Source organism: Bos indicus x Bos taurus, chromosome X (genome assembly GCF_003369695.1).
Source record: "Bos indicus x Bos taurus breed Angus x Brahman F1 hybrid chromosome X, Bos_hybrid_MaternalHap_v2.0, whole genome shotgun sequence".
NCBI lineage: Eukaryota > Metazoa > Chordata > Mammalia > Artiodactyla > Bovidae > Bos > Bos indicus x Bos taurus.
In genome coordinates, this window is record NC_040105.1 from 131232223 (window position 1) to 131251916 (window position 19694).

Consider the following 19694-nt stretch of genomic DNA (forward strand, 5'->3'; position numbering starts at 1 on the left):
ACAAACCTATAAACATCAAGAATGGAACCTGAGATCTTAAAATAAATGATCTGATATTTTTTTTTAAAGGCTCTGTCTACTCCTGTGGAGAGAGCTTTTGGGGATTAGGAAACATTTCACTGAAGAAGTCACACTTGAGCAGGGTTTTGAACATCACCACCACCAAAGACTTAAATAGACATTTCTCCAAAGAAGGTATACAAATGGCCAACAAGTATATGAAAAGGTGCTCAGCATCACTAATCATTAGGGTAATGCAAGTGAAAACTATGAGATATTATTTTATACCTATGAGGATGGATATTATAAAAAACAAAGAGGAGTGTTAGCAAGGATGTAGAATGATCGGAACCCTTGTACTCTGTTGCAGCTGCTATGGAAAATGTATGGTGCTTCCTCAAAAAATTAGAAATAGAACTACCATATGATCCAGCAATCCCACTCCTGAGTATTTATCTGAATAAATTGAAATCAGTATGTTGAAAAGATATTAGCACTCCAACACTGTGAAGCATTATTTGCAATAGCCAAGATATGGAAACAACCTAAACATCCAACAAATGAATGAAGAAAGAAAGCATGGTATATACATATAATAGAATATTATTATTCAACTTAAAAAAAGAAGAAAATCCTGCAGTATGCAAGAATATGGATAAAGCTTGAAGATGTTATGCTAAATGAAATAAAGTAGCCACAGAAGGTCACATATTGCATGATTCCTCCTGTATGAGGTATCTAAAATAGTCAAACTCATAGAACCAGAGACTATAATGATAGCTGCCATAGCTGAGTGGCGGCGGAAATGGAAAATTACTAATCAACAGTCAAAAAGTTTGAACTATGGAAGATGAATAAATTCTAGAGATCGTGCCTATAATTAACAATACCGTATTGTACACTTAAAATTTTGTTAAGAAGGTAGAGCTCGTGTTAAGTGTTACTACCACAATAAAATAAAGTGTTTTTTTTTTTTTTAAAGCAGTACTGAGGCAGAAACAGGAATAGCATGTTTGAGGAATCTGAGAAGTTTTGTATGAATGAATTAAAGCATACTTGGGGGTAAGTGGCAAGAGATGAAGCTGATGCAGTAATTTGGCCCAAATTTTCTGTGTATTTATTTGCCCTCCTTTCTGGTTGCAATTTTCTTTTTTTTCGAGGAACAAAACTGTGTCTTATCAAGTCCTGAAACCCTAGGGCCTAGGATACTGCTAAGCACACAAAATTCTTTGAATGCATTGGATGAATAAGGAGAGAAGCTGTCTGTCAACATTGTTAGATTGATTCATTCATTCCAACATGTATTGAATACATCTGTTAGACTGTAGACTGGAGCAAAATTAAGATCTTATTCTTTTACACAACAACACTAAGACTTTGTTTCAAACACAGATTAGTTCTTTTTTGCAAGCTTTTCCTTTACAGTCATGTTGTTTTCTCAGGGAGATTCTACCTTTCTCCTCAGTTGTTGTTGTTTAGTCACTAAGTCATGTCTGACTCTTTTGCAACCCCATGGACTTTAGCCTGCCAGGCTCCTCTGTCCATGGAATTCTCCAAGAATACTAGAGTGAATTGCCATTTCCTTCTCCAGGGGATCTTCCCGACCCAGGGATTGAACCTGCATCTCCTGTATTGCAGGCTGATTCTTTACCACGGAGCCATCTGGGAAACCCTTTTCTCCTCAGTAGTAGGTCTGATTTCAGCCCAGGGACCTCTCTAAAGCGGTTAATCACTTGTCAACACCCTATACTGATGCTCCTGAGGTGAAGTTGTTATAGAGGAGGTGTGGATCTATAAAGATGCATTAACAATTTACAGGAAGCTCTGTTTCCTCCCATATGTTTAATTTCGCAGCCAACAACAGGGTTGTTTATCATACATTCTTGAAAAACTGCTTCAAATGAGGATCAAATATTAGGAATACAGAAAGCACAGCTCCAGAACATTAATGATACAGTATAGCAAAATTAATGGTGTAAGGGAAAGGAGAGACGTTAATATTTTTTGAATGTGTAAATGAAGGTTTACTGTATTTATGTAGTTCTATATTTAGAGAAGCTAAATCACAAACTCATCATTGGTTAATTAGAAGGTAATTAAAATTGTAGCACAGTGATTGGATAAATAGTTAATGAAGGCTAGGTGAATGAATAAAGGAAATCTGGTGAAATTAGTGTGAACATTTGGGGAAAAGCAAAGATACAAATGTTATTCATACAGTGCATCAGTCTTAACAGATAACCAATATCCTTCTAGTATTAATTGATAAAATTAATTCTCCAAAGACTAAAGGAGCTTTCGCTCTCATTCTCCCCTTCAAAGTATCCTGCACAGAAATGCAGATTTATCTGACTGCTACTTCAATTTTCACTCATTTAAAGCATGTGAAATTGTTTTGCGAAACTTTGTTTACAACTTATTTGCTGGTGTCTTAAGAATCTATTAGAGTAAATTGGCGCATGTGCTAACCATTCCTACAGAACAAGCTGGCTCAGCCTAGGCTCCTGACCAGATCCAGCTGACTAGCTAGTTTTCAAAACCAGCGGAGTGGTTTCTGCAGAGAGAACTGTGTTTGCTTTTGATAATTACCGCAGCTTTATAAAATCAATCAGCCTGAAGGGAAGACCTCATTACAGATCTGACAAGATAGACTCCAATTTCAATACCAGAACAACTCTCTGCCCTCAGGCCTGAAATCCACAATTATTTATTTTATTTAGAAAGAGACACCCATAATATAGCACCTCTGGGCACGTTCTCAGGCAAGTATTAAACAGATAACCTAATGGTCAGTATGTTAGCAACCTGCCCTTTTCCCGTCACTCAAGAAGAAAATTGGTCAACAGGAATTGCAGCATGGCCTAGAGCCAGCTGAAAGCAGACACTGATGAATCACCACCTTCCTAATCCTCCACTCCCAAAGATGGAGAGAGAAGGGTAGTTGCAAGTTCCCAGGGCTAAACTAGAGAAAAATAAGACTTTCTCTTCTCGGTTTCTCTGAAGACTGCCAGACTTTATCCTAAGGAAGATGATAGATCGCCTGTCTACCATCTGTCACTTTGAACTGTTCTATCAAATCAACATTTTTTGAACTTTGTTTTCATTGAGGAATGTGATTTTGCTGTGTTTCCCAAGCCTTAAATTGAACAGGGGAAAAAGAGTCCTGAAGCGTTCTTCTTCTTGAAGTTAGAAATATGTATTTTGCTTTCCTGCTCACAGAACTCAAACATCTTAACAGATTTAGTTCAGACTTTTCACAAATAATTCACCTTTACCAGGCCTGGGAGATGTCAGCCTCACAGGAAAAGCACAAAGCATTGGAAAATATGGATTTAGAGAGAAATGGACCTTCCCTATTCCAGCTCTAGTGTCACTGCTAGCAGTGTTCTAATAATACACCCACCACTTGAAAGTGAGCACTGATTAAAGCTTTGGGAGGAGGCATTTCAGTTGTAAGGGGGGAAAATATGGTTCTTTCATGATGGAAAGTTCAAGGTGGTAACAAATATGGTCTCCTTTCCTAAAAATAGTATAAGCAAAGAGCAATCACTGACTGTACTGTGTGTTGCACTTGGTCACTCAGTCATGTCTGACTCTTTTCAACCCTAGCAGCCCACTGGGTTCCTCTGTCCATGGGGATTCTCCAGGCAACAATACTGGAGTGGGTTGCCATGCCCTCCTCCAGAGGATCTTCCCAATCCAGGGACCCAACCCAGGTTTCCCACATTGCAGGCGGATTCTTTACCAACTGAGCCACCAGGGAAGCCCAAGAATGCTGGAGTGGGTAGCCTATCCCTTTTCCAGGGGATCTTCCCTATCCAGGAATCAAACCTGGGTCTCCTGCATTGCAGGCAGATTCTTTACCAGCTGAGCTACTACTCCCAGCATTATGTATTAATGTTTTTACCTTGATGGCTGTATATTATCTGAAAAAGAGGGTTATAACATGAATGCAAAGCTAATATCTTCTAAGCCATAAATAGGATATAGTGTGATGGCCTAAGTAGCCACACTATTCAAATTTGGGGACAAATGCCTATAAATCCCCAGTTGAGTTAGAAGAAGGGAGCTCACACTTATTTAGTGTCTGATATGTGATAGACCTTAGACATACATCCTTTCCTTTAATTTTCCTCACTTCCCTCTAAGAGGAGTCATTATCATCCCCATTGTCCAGTATAGAAATGATCTCAGAGAAATCAAGTGACTTGTTTTATACCCCTTTAAGTGGCACATCTAGTATGTAGAAAATATGGATTTGAAGCCAGGTCTGACTCTAGAGCAGCATGTAAGATTTTCAGTGATGATGGAGATACTTTGTACTGTACTGTGCAATACAGAAGCCACTAGCCACATGTGGCTATTGAGCACTTTAAATGTGGCTAGTGCAACTGAGGAACTGAGCTTTTTATTTTAATTCACTTAAACTTCTATTTCAATGGTTGAATCTGTTTAATGGTTCTTGTGTTGGATGGTACATCTCTAGGGATTGCCTTGACTGCAGTTTGTAAAGCAGGAATCTGTAACCTGGTGTCCATAGAAATACTAAGAGAAGATCCATATATAGGGTTTCTATTATAGTGTTTTCTTATAAAGAGGTCTTAGTCGGTAGAAGGACTGTTTTGTTTCTTGGAAAGGGAAAGTGAAGTTATGCAGAGTCGTATTCAGGAGTACAGTGTATGATAGATAGTCTATCACCACTCCCCCAAGAGTCATCAGGGATCCTAGGATAGAAGGGATATGCTGCTGCTGCTGCTAAGTTGCTTCAGTTGTGTCCGACTCTGTGCGACCCCATAGACGGCAGCCCACCAGGCTCCTCCGTCCCTGGGATTCTCCAGGCAAGAACACTGGAGTGGGTTCCCATTTCCTTCTCGAATGCATGAAAGTGAAAAGTGAATGTGAAGTCGCTCAGTCGTGTCCGACTCTTGGCGACTCCATGAACTGCAGCCTACCAGGCTCCTCTGTCCATGGGATTTTCCAGGCAAGAGTACTGGAGTGGGTAGAGGGGATATGAGGAATGCTGAATTAACTCCCCAAACCATATTTCTTTCTCCTTTCATAACAGCTCTAGCAGCCAGTTGCTTGGCATCTAGGGTAGGCAACACAACTATTGTACCCAAAACTGTAGCTGAGTTCAGTTCTGTACACATTTCTAGAGTCTGTACAATATTGTACAAGGCACCATGCCAGGCATTTTGAATAAGGAGAGATTTTAAAATATGACTGGGGCATAAAGCCTGTCCTCACAGAGTTTACAACTTAGTGGTCATGTGCTAAGGCAGGAGGGAAGGGAGAATAAGACAAATACTCAGAGAACTATAACACAAGTCATGCATAGGAAGAGTGCAGATTAAGACTTGAGGAAGGTCAGAATGGTGTTTATTAGTAATACTGCTTATTAGCTGTGTGACCTTGGGAAATTAAAGTTCTGTAAGTTTACCTTTCTTTGTTGTAAATGGGAATAATAACTGGAAAATAGAAGAGTGGGCTAAAGAATATAAGGCAGGACACATTCTTTTTTTAATTTCAATTTATTTTAATTGGAGGCTAATTACTTTATAATATCGTGGTGGTTTTTGCCACATATTGACAAAAATCAGCCACAGGTGTACATGTGTCCCCCCCATCCTGAACCCCCCTCCCACCTTCCTCCCACCCCATCCCTCTGGGTTGTCCCAGAGCACCAGCTTTGAGTGCCCTGCTTCATGCATCGAACTTGCACTGATCATCTGTTTCACATATGGTAATATACACGTTTCAGTGCTATTCTCTCAAATCATCCCACCCTCGCCTTCTCCCACAGAGTCCAAAAGTCTGTTCTTTATACCTGTGTCTCTTTTGCTGTCTTGCATATAGGGTTGTCATTACCATCTTTCTAAATTTCATATATATGCATTAATATACTGTATTGATGTTTCTCTTTCTGACTCACTTCACTCTGTATAATAGGCTCAAGTTTCATCCACCTCATTAGAACTGCTTCAACTGTGTTCTTTTTAAATAGCTGAGTAATATTGCATTGTGTATATGCTCCACAACTTCCTTATCCATTTGTCTGCTGATGGACATCTAGGTTGCTTCCATGTCCTAGCTGTTGCACATTCTTCACAGTCAATGAATGGTGGTTTCCCTGGTGGCCCTGCTCCATTGCTGTGTATGTATTGGGTTGGGTGGAAGTGTATGGGAGAAGGCATCATGAAGGAAATAGCATCTGAGATAAACCTGAGAGGAAGGATAGTCTTTTGAAGGTTAGGAATCAGGAGGTAGGTGGAGGAGCACTGTGAGCCAAAACTGTGGAAGTAGGGAAGAACTGGAATGATTCAGTGAATGCTAGGTAGTCCCATTTTGCTAGAGTGTCAGCCTTTTCTACCTAAACTGTGATACCCCACACTAGCAGGATCAGCATCACCTGGGAACTTGTTAGACGAGCAGAACACAACCCAGACTTATTGAATCAAAATCTGCATTCTAACAAGATCCCTGGGGAACATGTGTGACCATTAGACAGTAGAGAACAAGCTGGGGCATCATAGGAGACAAGTCTCAGAGTGGCAGGGCCTTATTAGGAAGGACTTGACCAAGGAGTTTGGGGAGCATTAAAACATGCTTGGAGGATCACCATCCTTAAAAATCCACCTGTCATCTGCATCACAGCTTGAAAAACGTGACTTAAGCATCATTTTGGCTCTGAAAGTGCTTATGCTCACCACCATGCATGCAGGCTTCTTAGCAGAAGAGGACTTTGGCCATTTTCTTTCTCCTTGCTTCCCCATTCCCTTCACTTTCCCAATCATCTTTTACATCTACCCTTGCTTCAGCTAAACCAGTTATACAGAGTATTGAACTCTCAAACTTGACAAAGTAGGTTTCATTTGTTTGACATCAGCTAAGACCTGGAGCTGAGAAATGTTCATTTGTTTTGGCTGCTAACCCCTGTGGCTGGAGAGTGATATTGCAGTCCAAATCTTTTTAGAAATTGTAAATATTCCCTCAGAAGTAGCAGGTGGAATTGCTGGGTAGCAAGAGTTAAAAATGTGGAATCTGAAGTTTTTAGGCCACAACTGAGGGAGGAGGAGGGGCTCCTAGGGATGGATAAATCCTACAAAAGCACCTGCCAGCACCTCAAAGTCTGGCTATTATTCTACCCCCTTACTTCAAGAATTTTAAATTAAAAAGTAATTTGGAGACCCTCTTTCCCCCTCTACCATGGAGTCCCATATCTGATTTTAAACTGAAGTCAATTGGAAAATAGGACTCAGGTTACATAAATCTGTTTTATGCACAAATTAGCTATAATGCTCCTTTTGCCAAAAACTGATATTCTGTTTTTTCAACATTGATGTCTGTCTGGAGATTGCCGCCTTGAATTGAATTTGCTAGATTTCTCAAGACATGACCATTTTCTTTTAAAGAGAACTAGTCCAGAGTAGAATTGTATTTCTTTTTGCTAAGGTTGAACCACCTTAAGTCTGTGGGCTGCAGCTGCAAATGGGAAGTGGCAGGGACCCACAGGGTCACATTTTGGTGCTGTAACCTGGGGCAATCATTAAAAGTCTTAGATTGCTTCAAGAAGGTTAGTCCTAATTTGACCTGATAGTAGAAAGCTCTGTAAAGTAAATTGTGGCAGTGACTATTACAGCAGCTGGGCACAAAGAGATCATTGATCTTCTTTGAGGAGAATCATGGAAATTCTTCAGTGCTTTCCACAAAGCCCAGAAATCATTTGCATCTGTATTGCAGACATCATTGCATGTGAACTCCTTGACCTGCAGACTGGACAATTCACTGGGAACCACACTTCATTCCAAGATGTTTCATCCCCTGGTTCCATTGGATAATAAATGTCGTTCTACAAGGACCCCCTCCCCACCCTTCCACAATATGCGTATTTTCTAAAGTGGCCTCGTATGTGTTATGAAGTCAGACAATCTATATTTTGACATGACATGAAGTAACAGCTGGTCAACTGTCTAAACCTGTCAACCTGGTTTTAGATGAGATTACATTACCGCATGGACTTGTTTCATTGTGAACTTAAGATACAGAAATAGCAGAAATCTATAACACTGGTGTTTATTATCTATTTTCCTTTATCAATCCATGCTTCCTTTTAGACAAACTGTATATTTTGTAGAGTTAGGTGATGAGGAGATAAGACGGGAGGAGAAATGAATGAGCAAGGATCAAAGTTTTACTAACGTTATCCTCAGGAATAAAAGGTCAAATGCTATGAGAAATTTATAAGACTTTAGAACATTTTTTGTTCTGTTAATTGTTGGTGACTCCCTCATTTGTTTTTCTTTCAGTGATTATCAGTAGAGTCCATAAGAAGTTAGACATCTCATCTGCTCATTTTAGGGGCATTAAGCAAGTTAACAATTGAACGAAATGTATCGCTAGTGGTAAAGAACCTGCCTGCAATGCAGGAGACATAAGAGATGCGGATTCGATTCCTGGGTCGGGAAGATCCCCTGGAGGAGGGCATGGCAACCCACTCCAGTATTCTTGCCTAGAGAATCCCATGGATGGAGGAGCCTGGCAGGCTACAGTCCATGGGGTTGCAAAGGGTCGGACACAACTGAGTGACTAACACACACACTCAAAGTAGATCACATATACATGACACAGAAAAGATCCTAAAAGTACCTATTGATTTACTGATTTATAGGTTGGTTTAATGCCACTTAAAGGAGGAATGAAACAGTACAATAAAAGTAGCTAAGAAGCGCTAGTGTCATAGGAATTTGCTATGTCTATAGATCTTGTTCTTGAACTACAATCTTTGGAGACTGTATTGGATTTTGGATAATGTAAAATGTGGATTTGTATTCAATGGATGAGCCTTCTGGGTGGGATGTCTCTCCTTGATATGAGATCTTTTTCTATAAGTAACAAGGCTGAGATAGTGTGCTACATTATCAGAATTTTCATATATTTGAATCATTTATGAGGTGGATACACAGAAAGTAGTAGAAATCTCAGTCTTATTCAGTGCCAAACAAAAATCTGTATATTAGTACAGGTTAGTCCTAATTTGACCTGATAGTAGAAAGCTCTGTAAAGTAAATTGTGGCAGTGACTATTACAGCAGCTGGGCACAAAGAGATCATTGATCTTCTTTGAGGAGAATCATGGAAATTCTTCAGTGCTTTCCACAAAGCCCAGAAATCATTTGCATCTGTATTGCAGACATCATTGCATGTCTTTAGGGACTTAAATACTTAAGTCTCTAAAGTTATCATCTGGGAGTAAATAAAAGAGAAGAACGATTATAGTCAAATGTCTACGACTAAATACATTTAATTCATCAGATTTTGTTCTTGGACTCCTTCAGTTTTTAGAAAACAGTACAAACAGCAATAAAAGACTCAATGATGAAAGTAAGGTATATCCTTGGAGGGCAAATTCAGACCAATCTCCTCACATTCTATGTCAAAAATTCAAGATGTTATAAATGGAAATTAGCAGTTAATATTTATTGAGCATCTGCTATATGCCAGATGTGATGCAGAATGTTCCACATACATGATGTCATGTAATCTTATTTTTAACAGTCCCACGAGTTAGTGTTATTAGCCTCCTTTTACAGCTCATAGCTCTGAAGCTCTGTAAGATCCTCAGTCATCTACTTAATAAGGCAGAAAAATGGACTAATATATTATTCTATGAAATTATCAAATGTGAAAGAAAAAATTCTTCTGATTAACCATTATTAATGAGAACCTCCTAATCCCATGCATTCCTTTCAATCAAGATTTTACCATCCTGTAATATAGTATTCAAATGATGGAGATGCATTTGAAATTTAATTATTTTAAGTAATATTGATATAATCAGCATCAGAACTTTTAAACTGTGTCATTAATTCTTTATTCTAACTACATGAGTTCATAGAATGAGTCAGCTACCCCACCCTATTGAGAATTCATTCATTCAACACTCACTATGTGCCAGGCATGATGCTAGGCACCAAGATGCTAGAGATATGGCTATAGGAGAGAAAGAGAGACATATCCTCCTTAGAAGAGCTACTTACAAACTTCAAACTTCCAGGGGAAAAGTTTGTTTTAATTCACTTCGAATATGTATATATATGTTTGCTTATCTTTGCAACAGCACTGTGAAGTGTTATCATTCCCCTTTTACACATTATGAAGGTAAGGACAATTGCATAAATTGCCAGAAGTTACCCAAATAGGACTTCCCTGGTAGCTCAGCTGGTAAAGAATCTGCCTGCAATGTAGGAGACCCCGGTTCGATTCCTGGGTCAGGAAGATCCCCTGGAGAAGGGACATCCTACCCACTCCAGTATTTATGGGCTTCCTTGGAGGCTCAGACGGTAAAGAATCCGCCTGCAATGTGGGAGACCTGGGTTCGATCCCTGAATTGGGAAGATCCCCTGGGGGAGAGCATGGCAATGCAGTCCAGTATTCTGGAGAATCCCCATGGACAGATGAGCCTGATGGGCTACAGTCCATGTGGTTGCCGAGAGTCGGACATGACTGAGTGACTAAGATAGTAAATGATAGGGCCAGGATTTGAACCCCAATCTCTCAGGCTTCAAAGCATATATTGTTTCCACTATAATATTCTATCTTCCATGGAACTTGTTTTGATCAGCCTGATATCGCAGAAAGAAATAACAAGAAAAGTCTTAGAATAGTACACTAATCATATTGGACTCTGTGACTATTCAAGTGCAAGAAATACATTCATTTGTAAATTATATAAAAGCTAATCTTCTTTGAAAATAGTCTTGGTTATGATCTGAATGTTTTCTAGTGTTAGTGTTAGGTGCTCAGTTGTGTCCGACTCTTTGTGACCCCGTAGACTGTAGCCCGCCAGGCTTCTCTGCCCATGGCATTCTCCAGGCAACACTACTGGAGTGTGTTGCCACTTCCTTGTCCTGGTGATCTTCCCAACCCAGGAATTGAATCGGGGTCTCCCGCATTGTAGCTGGATTCTTTACAGTCTGAGCCAGATAGCAATTGGTCTTTGTTTCTTTAGTTCTGGTCATGGTAGGGATTTAATAGGACATGGGTAGGATGCAGCGAATGGTTGAGTTAAGACACAGAAGCAAGTTTTTATTTTTTCACTTAGTTACTCAGATGATGTAAAGGAAAATGTTTGACAAGTCCCAGAAGACATTTTAATGGAGGTGTTCCAAGTGGAATCTACAAATGGTATTTGTTCCATGGGCTGAAAACAGCATAGAGATACTTTTCATTAAAAACAAGAATGTGAAGCCATTTTGTTAGCACCTTAACATTCATTTTACTGAAATTTGGTTGACCTTTAACTGACTGAATTCCAAATTTTTATTGACATTTTACAACATTTCCTTAAGAATTGTACAGCTATGGGCTACAGAAAAATTGAGAGTTAAGAGTGAGCCATAGCAAGCCAACTTGATTCCTCTTTTGATAGGATTAGAGGACCAGTAGATAAAAGACTTAGGAAAAATCACCTAACTTTGGATTTTTAACAAAGCTCTTGATTCCACATTTCATGAAGCTTTAATTGAAACACTTTAAATTCCAGGTGCTGCTGCCAGAGGAGTAAGAAACTATCTCTGTTCACCCCTGACTGAAACATATAAGACTTGGGAATAAAAAATGCCTTTTGCCATTTTATATTGTGTGGTAGCGACTGGTAAAGTGACCATGCTCTGAGATCATTTGAAGAGGATGGGATTAATACTACCCAAACCTGGATTGTAATTTCCCATCATTCCAACTACTAAATAACTCCCTTGCAAGTTTTATATCTTTGTTTCCTTTTCTGGTTTGCTTATAGTTTTCCTTTTTGGAAATCCTTATATTATTGTTGGCAGTGACTTTAACACCAGGATAGGTGGGCTACAATCCAGGGGGTCGCATAGAGTCAGACACAACTGAGTAACTAAGCACACACACACACATAGTCTAATGTTACATCTGCATCAATTCAACAATCCTTGCAATGAAAGAAAGGGAAAAAATGTCAAGAGATAATCTAAAAAATATGTGACCAAACTTTTCAAAGAAAGAGTAGGTCCATCCATAGCTGTATTTAAAGAGGGTCCTAGCTCTTTAGGCTTCCCAGGTGGTGCTAGTGGTAAAGAACCTGCCTCCTACTGCAGGAGATGTAAGAGATGCAGGTTCAATCCCTGGGTCAGGAAGATCCCCTGAGAAGGAAATGGCAATCCACTCCAGTATTCTTGCCTGGAGAATCCCATGGACAGAGGAGCCTGGAGGGGCTACAGTCCATAGGGTCACAAAGAGTTGGACATGACTGAAGCAACTTAGCACGTAGCACTATCTCTTTCAGGGAGGTGATAGCCATAATGTTATTTATGGTCATAAACGTTAATTTCCAAGAAACAGGAAGGATCTTACAAATGACAGAGCTGCAGCTCTTACAAAAGACAGAGTCTTATAAAACCCTGTATTTTAATTCTGTACTTATCAACAAGATCTGTAAAAATGGCAGAGGGCAACTAATTGGCTTTAAGGAATCCACCTGTTACTGCCAAACTTTTAAGATAGACACTTTTCCTCTAGTGGCTCATACAATAAAACCTAGAGACATCCCAGTCCTTAATGGAGTCTGGATTTGGCTTTCTTTTTCTTCTTTAGGGTTGAACCAGCTGCCCTTTGACCCTGCCAACAACAACGAGCCCCTGCAGTTTGGTAGTGCCAGTGGCCCTCTGGTCACAGAAGGCCTCATTGAGAATGGAGGGGAGTCAAGCAAGAAAAGAAAGAGAACAAATGCTCCTTCAGGTAAGCTAGGCAATAATCCATGCTCTTAGGCCAGTGCCACTGAGTCAACAATGTCCCAGAGCCTTGTATGTGGTGGGCACTGGTCTAGGATTTGTAGGAGCTATAGAAATGAGAAAGAGGCCCCTGCCCTCAAGGAATTCATGGTGGAATAGAGGGAGGAAAAAGCACATACTTAAATAACTCTAATCATAAAAGAGAGTATTGTCAGCACTGTGGTGAATGTGTAAAAGGGAAGCAAACCTATGGGAGCACAAACAGGGGATGAGTTTCAGTCAGCTTTGGGCATCATGGAACACTCCAAAGCAGACGTGGCATCTGTAGCTGGCCCTTGAATGCATAAGCTTAAGACAAGAAGAGATGAATAAAAAACATTCGATTTATGCAGAAAGAATTACATGAATGAATGATGTCACTGGACATCTTTCTTTGTATGTACAAGTAGTAGGAACCGTCACTTGTACTTCTCATGTGGATAACTGCCTATATTTGCATCTCCCCACCCCACCCCTGTTTCCCCCAGTACACACCATGCCCGCATGTGTTCCATGCCCTCATAGCTCTCTTAGAACAGCTGATGAACAGATTGTTCTAAATCCTGTATAACAGCTAACTGAATTTTTAGCCTCCCCTGCAATTACCCCCATTGTTCATGCTCTGTTGGCCTAGTCGCATGTTATATTTCTCCAAAACAAGTGGGGGGGAAATGGGAGAACCAGATCTTCACTGATCACTTCAAATATTAAGTGATTAAATATTGAAATATTAATATAAATATTAAAGTAAGAGAAAATATTTTTAAAATTTCATCTCTTTGTTACTTGGCTAGTCATTTGAAAATAGTATCTGTAATCCATAGAGACTGATCTGAGATTTTAATATAGGCCTAATAGACATGTGCATGGGGTTTGGGGTTTTGTTTCATTCTGTTTTTTACTATTACTTTGACATCTGCCTTATAAAATGGAGCATGTTTACAAACATACAACATCATGCCTGACTCTTAGATCATAGGTCTTTCTGCTTATAAATCAAGATATTTGTTCAATACAAGTTTGGAAAACAAAAATACAGTAAATCATTAGCTATCTAGAGCCCTCAAGAAAAGTGTGATTTTTTTTTTGTTTTTCGTTTTTTTTGGAAAGGTGTAGTATATAGCTAAGGAAATGGCTTGAGTTGTAATCCTAGCTCTCTCTGTCTGTGGCTGCAGGTGGATTTCTTAACCTCTCTGACTTTCACTTTCTTCAACTGTAATGGTAAAAATGGCACTAAAACCTCTTAAGATTATTAATAGAGTTAAATGAAATTAGGTAAATTGTTTAGCTTGATATCTGCACACACTTCTTCCCTTAATAAATCCCTTCATAAATGTTGCTATTTTGTTATTATATGATAATATTACAACTTCATTGTTTTAAACATCAATGCATTTCACATTTTTAGGTTAAACATTGTGAATACAAATTGTGTATGTGTAACATCTGTCTTTTTAAGTCATATATTCAACATAATCTAGACTTTGCTTGACCATTTAAATGCAAAATTCCAGTCATTAGTCATTGTACTGTGATGGATATGAGTTTGAGTAAGCTCTGGGAGTTGGTGATGGACAGGGAAGCCTGGCATGCTACAGTCCATGGGGTTGCAAAGAGTCAGACACGACTGAGTGACTGAACTGAACTCTGCGGCAATACTCTATTATACTTTTCTGGGTTTACTAAGGAATATAGACCTTTTAACTTTAAGCTGTCCTAGACTGTAGTGGCTTTTTAGTTATTACAACCACATCAGCCCCATTTTATCCACGTCCTGTCTCCTTTCTGCAGCCTGCACTCATCTCTAGTTTCTCTAACTGTCCCTTCTGTAACAGCCCCTTTTCTCCTTTTAATCAGTTACAAACTTAAAAAAAAAAAAAAAAAAAAAAACAAGCAAGATCTCCAGGTCAGTGTTTTAAATGAATATGTTAAGTAAGAGTTAAATCAGCTGTGAGAGAACCTGCTATGGAGAGAGATGCATGATTTAGGGCATCAACTTTAAAACATCTATTTTGGCTGTTCTGACGCCTTTTTTCATCACCTAGTTTTTCCACTGTGTTCGTGGTGAGTGATGTACTAGTTTAGAATAATACCTCCAGAACATTGGTTAGCTCATGAGGGTGGAGAAAAGGGGCATGTATTAATCTGAATTGTGTGAACTGACTTTTAAAGAATTGCAGTTTTATTCTTAATGAGCATACTCAGTGAGAGCAAAGTAACTGTTGCAGATATAGGATTTTAGCAGTAGATTGTTAATCTATAATTAGCAGAATCAATTTGCATTCAAATAATGAATATGCGTAAGCTCTTAAAAAACAGTATGTTCTTAAAAATAGGTGAACTAGGCCCCTGGCAGGCTCTATTATCTCCCTTGTAATCTTTTTCACACTATTTCCTTAGTGAACCCTTTCTTTGTAAGTATAATAGTACAGTGGTAAGTCCAGCCCAGGTTAAATTACCACAAATTCTAAATTAGTGTAGTCCAAATTAATGAGATTTTACTATACAAGGAGTCTCATAATTGTTCAGCTGGCAATCTTATGGTATTATAAATGAGCAGATTGTTTTATAAGGGTATTTTCTTCCTATGCAGTTCTGCCGGAGCCAGCCGGCAAAGTCGATCAGGTCCCGAGAATGTGCACGACGCGGCTGAGAAAGAATACTACAGCTAAGATGGGGTCGAGAGGATCAGACACGTCTCCACAAAGGGAAGCGGTCTGACCATGACTTTATTCAGCATCTTATATTTATACAGGAGAGCAAGAGAAAAACAAGACAGTTAACATTTTTCTTGGCTCACCTCTACATCTTACGAAAAGTCACAAGAAATCTTGAGAGCATGGGAATGGCACCCTGTTATTATTTCTTACACCAGATAACATTTCCTTGTGAGTGAGAAGTTTGTCCAGAACTCCAGGTGTCTGCAGTTAATAGTCGCCTAATCTCTGGGGTGGCGGGACAGAGAGCTATGCTTGCAAGCAAACCCTCAAGGACTGAGGCAGCTCCCAGGGCTGTGTCCTTTAGATAAAGGACCCCGTTCTCATGGGCAGCTCCCCGCACAGTTCTAGACAAAAGGAAGAGGGAATATATTTTGTGAGTAGGAACTTCCTGCTTCTTTTATCACCATTGCCTGCATCCTAGCAAGAAGGAAAGCCAGGGGCTACCAGCCATTTCAGTTCTAAGCTGAGATACTCATGCAGCCATTACATTGCTCAACCCTGTGACCTCTTTGAATCAAAACTCTCTCTCTCCCTCTCTATCACAACACATGATGGAGAGTTCCGCGCCTGCAGCTCTGGTTCCTCACTGTACATTCTATTCTTCCTTTCCCACCCCTCATACCTCACCCTTTTCTACAAACTGCCTCTCCCTTTTTATACTAGAATTGATCTCTTAAAGGTCCCCAGCAACCTCCAGGTTGTCACAGTCAGTGGCCCTTTGACAGGTCTCAGCCACCTTGACCTGTTTGCTTCATTTCATGCTGTTAAAACTTCACCTTGCTTGAATTCTTTCTACTTCTGCTTTCCTTCGCAATACACTTTGCAGATTCCTCTTCCTTTTCCGACTCTTTCAAGCATTCTTTCTCCTTTTCTTCCTGCCTCTGCTTTAAGTGAGTATACTATTATCCACGGGCTTCCCTCATGGCTCAGATGGTAAAGAATCCACCTGCAATGCAGGAGACCCAGGTTTGATCCCGGGGTGGAGAAGATACCAGTCCAGTATTCTTGCCTGGAGAATCCCATGGACAGAGGAGCCTGGCGGGCTACAGTCCATGGGGTTGCAAAGAGTCAGACACGACTGAGCAACTAAGTATGCACGCACTATTATACACATTTATAGGTAAAGAAATAAAGGATGAATAAACTTTCCTAAGAATGAGCATTTAGCAAGTGGTTTGACTAGACCTGCAACTCCAAAGCTTTTCTCTAACTACTTTCCCAGAAGTACTGTGTCTGTAGATATTAGGAGTCTGGGTCTGTTATTAAAATGCATAGTAAGCACTGGTGGCACACTAGGGAAAGCTGTGTTTGAGAGTAAGGTGAGCAGCACTTGGCTTTGATATCTCTAGGATCCCTTCAAAGGTGGAGATCCCATTGTCCCTTCTTTTCAGCTACTCCCCCAACAAGTTTTCTATTTCCACCAAGGTTGTCTGCTACCTTTCTCCAAATAGGCAATGGGCCTGCCTACTTTGGGACCTTGCTCACGCCATTTACTTTGCCTGGCATGCTTGTCGTCTTCTTTCACATGTCAAAAGCGTGTCCAAGGGACAGCACCTATTACAAGTCACACCTTCTCCAGGAAGCCTTCTGGAGCATCCTAGTTAGAATTATTCACTCATACCTCTGAAACTCCTTGGTCATTATATGCACATGAATCACTTGCCACTGATTATAGACCACCTTGAACTATTGGCTATCTGTTCACACTAATGTATCTTAACTTTTCAACTCAGTCATCAGCCCCTGATTGGAAGGGCCCCTGTGCCATATGTTTTTTGGCAGAGATACAGTCTTGCATTGGAGAAGGCGATGGCACCCCACTCCAGTGTTCTTGCCTGGAGAATCTCATGGACAGAGGAGCTTGGTAGGCTGCAGTCCATGGGGTCGCCAAGAGTTGGACACGACTGAGTGACTTCACTTTCCCTTTTCACTTTCATGCATTGGAGAAGGCGATGGCACCCCACTCCAGTATTCTTGCCTGGAGAATCCCAGGGACGGGGTAGCCTGGTGGGCTGCTGGCTATGGGGTCGCACAGAGTCAGACATGACTGACGCGACTTAGCAGAAGCAGCAGCAGTCTTGCATACAATAGATGTTAAAGAAATGTTTGTTGACTGATCACATATCTGGCAGAAGAATTACTTTCCCTTTGCCTTAATATTCTGTTATTCTCTTGTCACTCACATGGTAGACCTGTGCACAAGCTAGGCACTCAGTATCTAATGTTGATTAACTAACTGCCTCACTCATCCCTAAAGGTCAGACTCCAGACATTCATGAGATTACATCCCTAGAGCAACCACACATTGAATCTGTGTGCTTGTGAAACAGATACCGACCCTAATGGAATCTTTTCCTCTTAACTGGATGAAATTTCACGTGTGCCCAAGGGAAACTGACAGCTGGAATTGGGTGTCCTGTCCCAACTCCTCTGTGAAGTAGATCCATAACCTGAATTATATATTAGTGTGTATTTGGCCATAAACTCTTTCTATGTGGATCTGGCTGCTTTGCACTCTTAAGGTGAGTTCAGAACTCTTCAGTGTGTTTGCTCTCAAATTTTACCTTTTCCCCATGGAAATGTTTCCTGGTGATTCTGCAGCTGCACAGATTTTCTAAGATTGTGGTGAGTCCGCTTATTCACATGGTTCTCTATGGCCAAAGAGTTAGAAACATTTTAAACCCTTGTCAAATCGTAGTGCCAAGTTCCTATCCAGGAGATACCAGCTGTCTCGTGGTTTGAGATCCACCTGGATTTGTAGAAGCAGAAATACCAACCCTTTTTGCAAATGCTTCCACTGAAGTGGAAGAATCTATGAGTCAGCAAGGCCAACCAGATGATGACTAAAATAAAATGCACTGTTTTAAGCACCAACATCACAATACACTGGCATTCTAATAAAATGCCAGCTCATTGAAAGAGTGGGCAACTAATTCGGGGATAATTATGATACCAGAATGATCATCCAGATGTGGACATAGTCCTGCCTCTATTGCCTTCCCTCATAGTTCTGTATTGAAAGATAAGTTTGCGTTTAATTATGTGATGCCTAATACTGGCAAAAATAAGCAATTTTGCCAAAGTTCATGTGAATAATGAATAGCTCAGTATGAAAAGAAGAGCCTTCAACCATTTTCCATTTGCAATAATGATTGAACCCTAAGAGTACAAGTTTTCCAGGAAGACCCTTGAGTTCAATGATAATTTGCATTGATATTGTGATTCTTTCTCTTAATATATTTTCATATTCATTTCACTTTCCAGATGAGGTGCCAATAACCAGAGAGGAGACATAACTTTGACTGAGATGGAGTGGCATCACCAGGAATGTTAGGATATTCTAAGGACCTCCAGACAGTTTCTCAACTGGATCATAGACTCCTAACTCAGTTTTCATGGTTTCCTTTAGAATTCCTAGAAGTCAGAATGAGACTTGACAATATAAAAGACAGTGAGCAGTTCCAGCACTGCCAAGACTAAATTAACAAGGAGGAGAGGTTCAGTCAGACGTAAAGAAGAACTATGTTGGAATGAGTTATCAGAGGAAGTTGTTTAAGCCTGCTTGGAAAAGAAATATAAAAATGGGATCAACACTCATCTGCCTGAGAGTACTTTTGTTCCTTTCTTACCTAGAAGAGGGGCAATGAACCAGGGAACTTTTTAATGACACTTTCAGCCCTTTGATTTACCTCAGCCTCACAAGGCTAAGACTTTTATTTCATATGTACTTTGAAGTCCACAAGTGAAAGCATTGATTGTTTTTAAAGAGAGAAAATGCCACCATTTTATATCTTGGTGTGTGGTATTTCTAGCATGTCAGCTGAATTATTATATTGCCAAAGGCAAGAAGAGCTTATTGTTCCTTGAGATGGAATTAAAATAAGAAAAAGAGTAGACTAATAGCCCTACTCAATCTCTTTAGTCCTTTGGATGTTTTTATCTGGTTACAGTTTCAAAAAATAAAGCCCTATCTTGATAACTAGAGGATCAAAAAGTAAGCTGTCTTCTTTCTCAGTTCTGATAGAAACTCAGTCTGAAATTTTTCATCCTCAAGGACTGTCAGGAGGAGGGGAGATTGAGCATGGCACAGAAGACGCAAGATAGAAAAATGCAAACACACCTCTCTTAACTTGCTCCAACCATCTGAATAGCTTTGGAATGATTTTGTGACTTCTTGTACC

At 40.0% G+C, this 19694-nt stretch overlaps 1 protein-coding gene across 5 annotated transcripts in view; it reads left to right on the plus strand.

The window, feature by feature from the left end:
• Nucleotides 1-19694, plus strand: part of ENOX2 (ecto-NOX disulfide-thiol exchanger 2) — a 288301-nt gene that overhangs the window by 101413 nt on the left and 167194 nt on the right. For 3 of the 5 annotated variants that reach the window (XM_027533371.1, XM_027533369.1, XM_027533370.1), the window contains one exon: nucleotides 12618-12761. The exons of the other annotated variants lie outside the window; for them this stretch is intronic. Coding sequence is in view for 2 of the 3 variants with exons in the window: in XM_027533369.1 (XP_027389170.1) it covers nucleotides 12618-12761 (144 nt within the window). In the remaining variant the exon portion in view is untranslated. The remainder of the gene's footprint in view (nucleotides 1-12617; nucleotides 12762-19694) is intronic. 5 annotated transcript variants of the gene reach the window in all.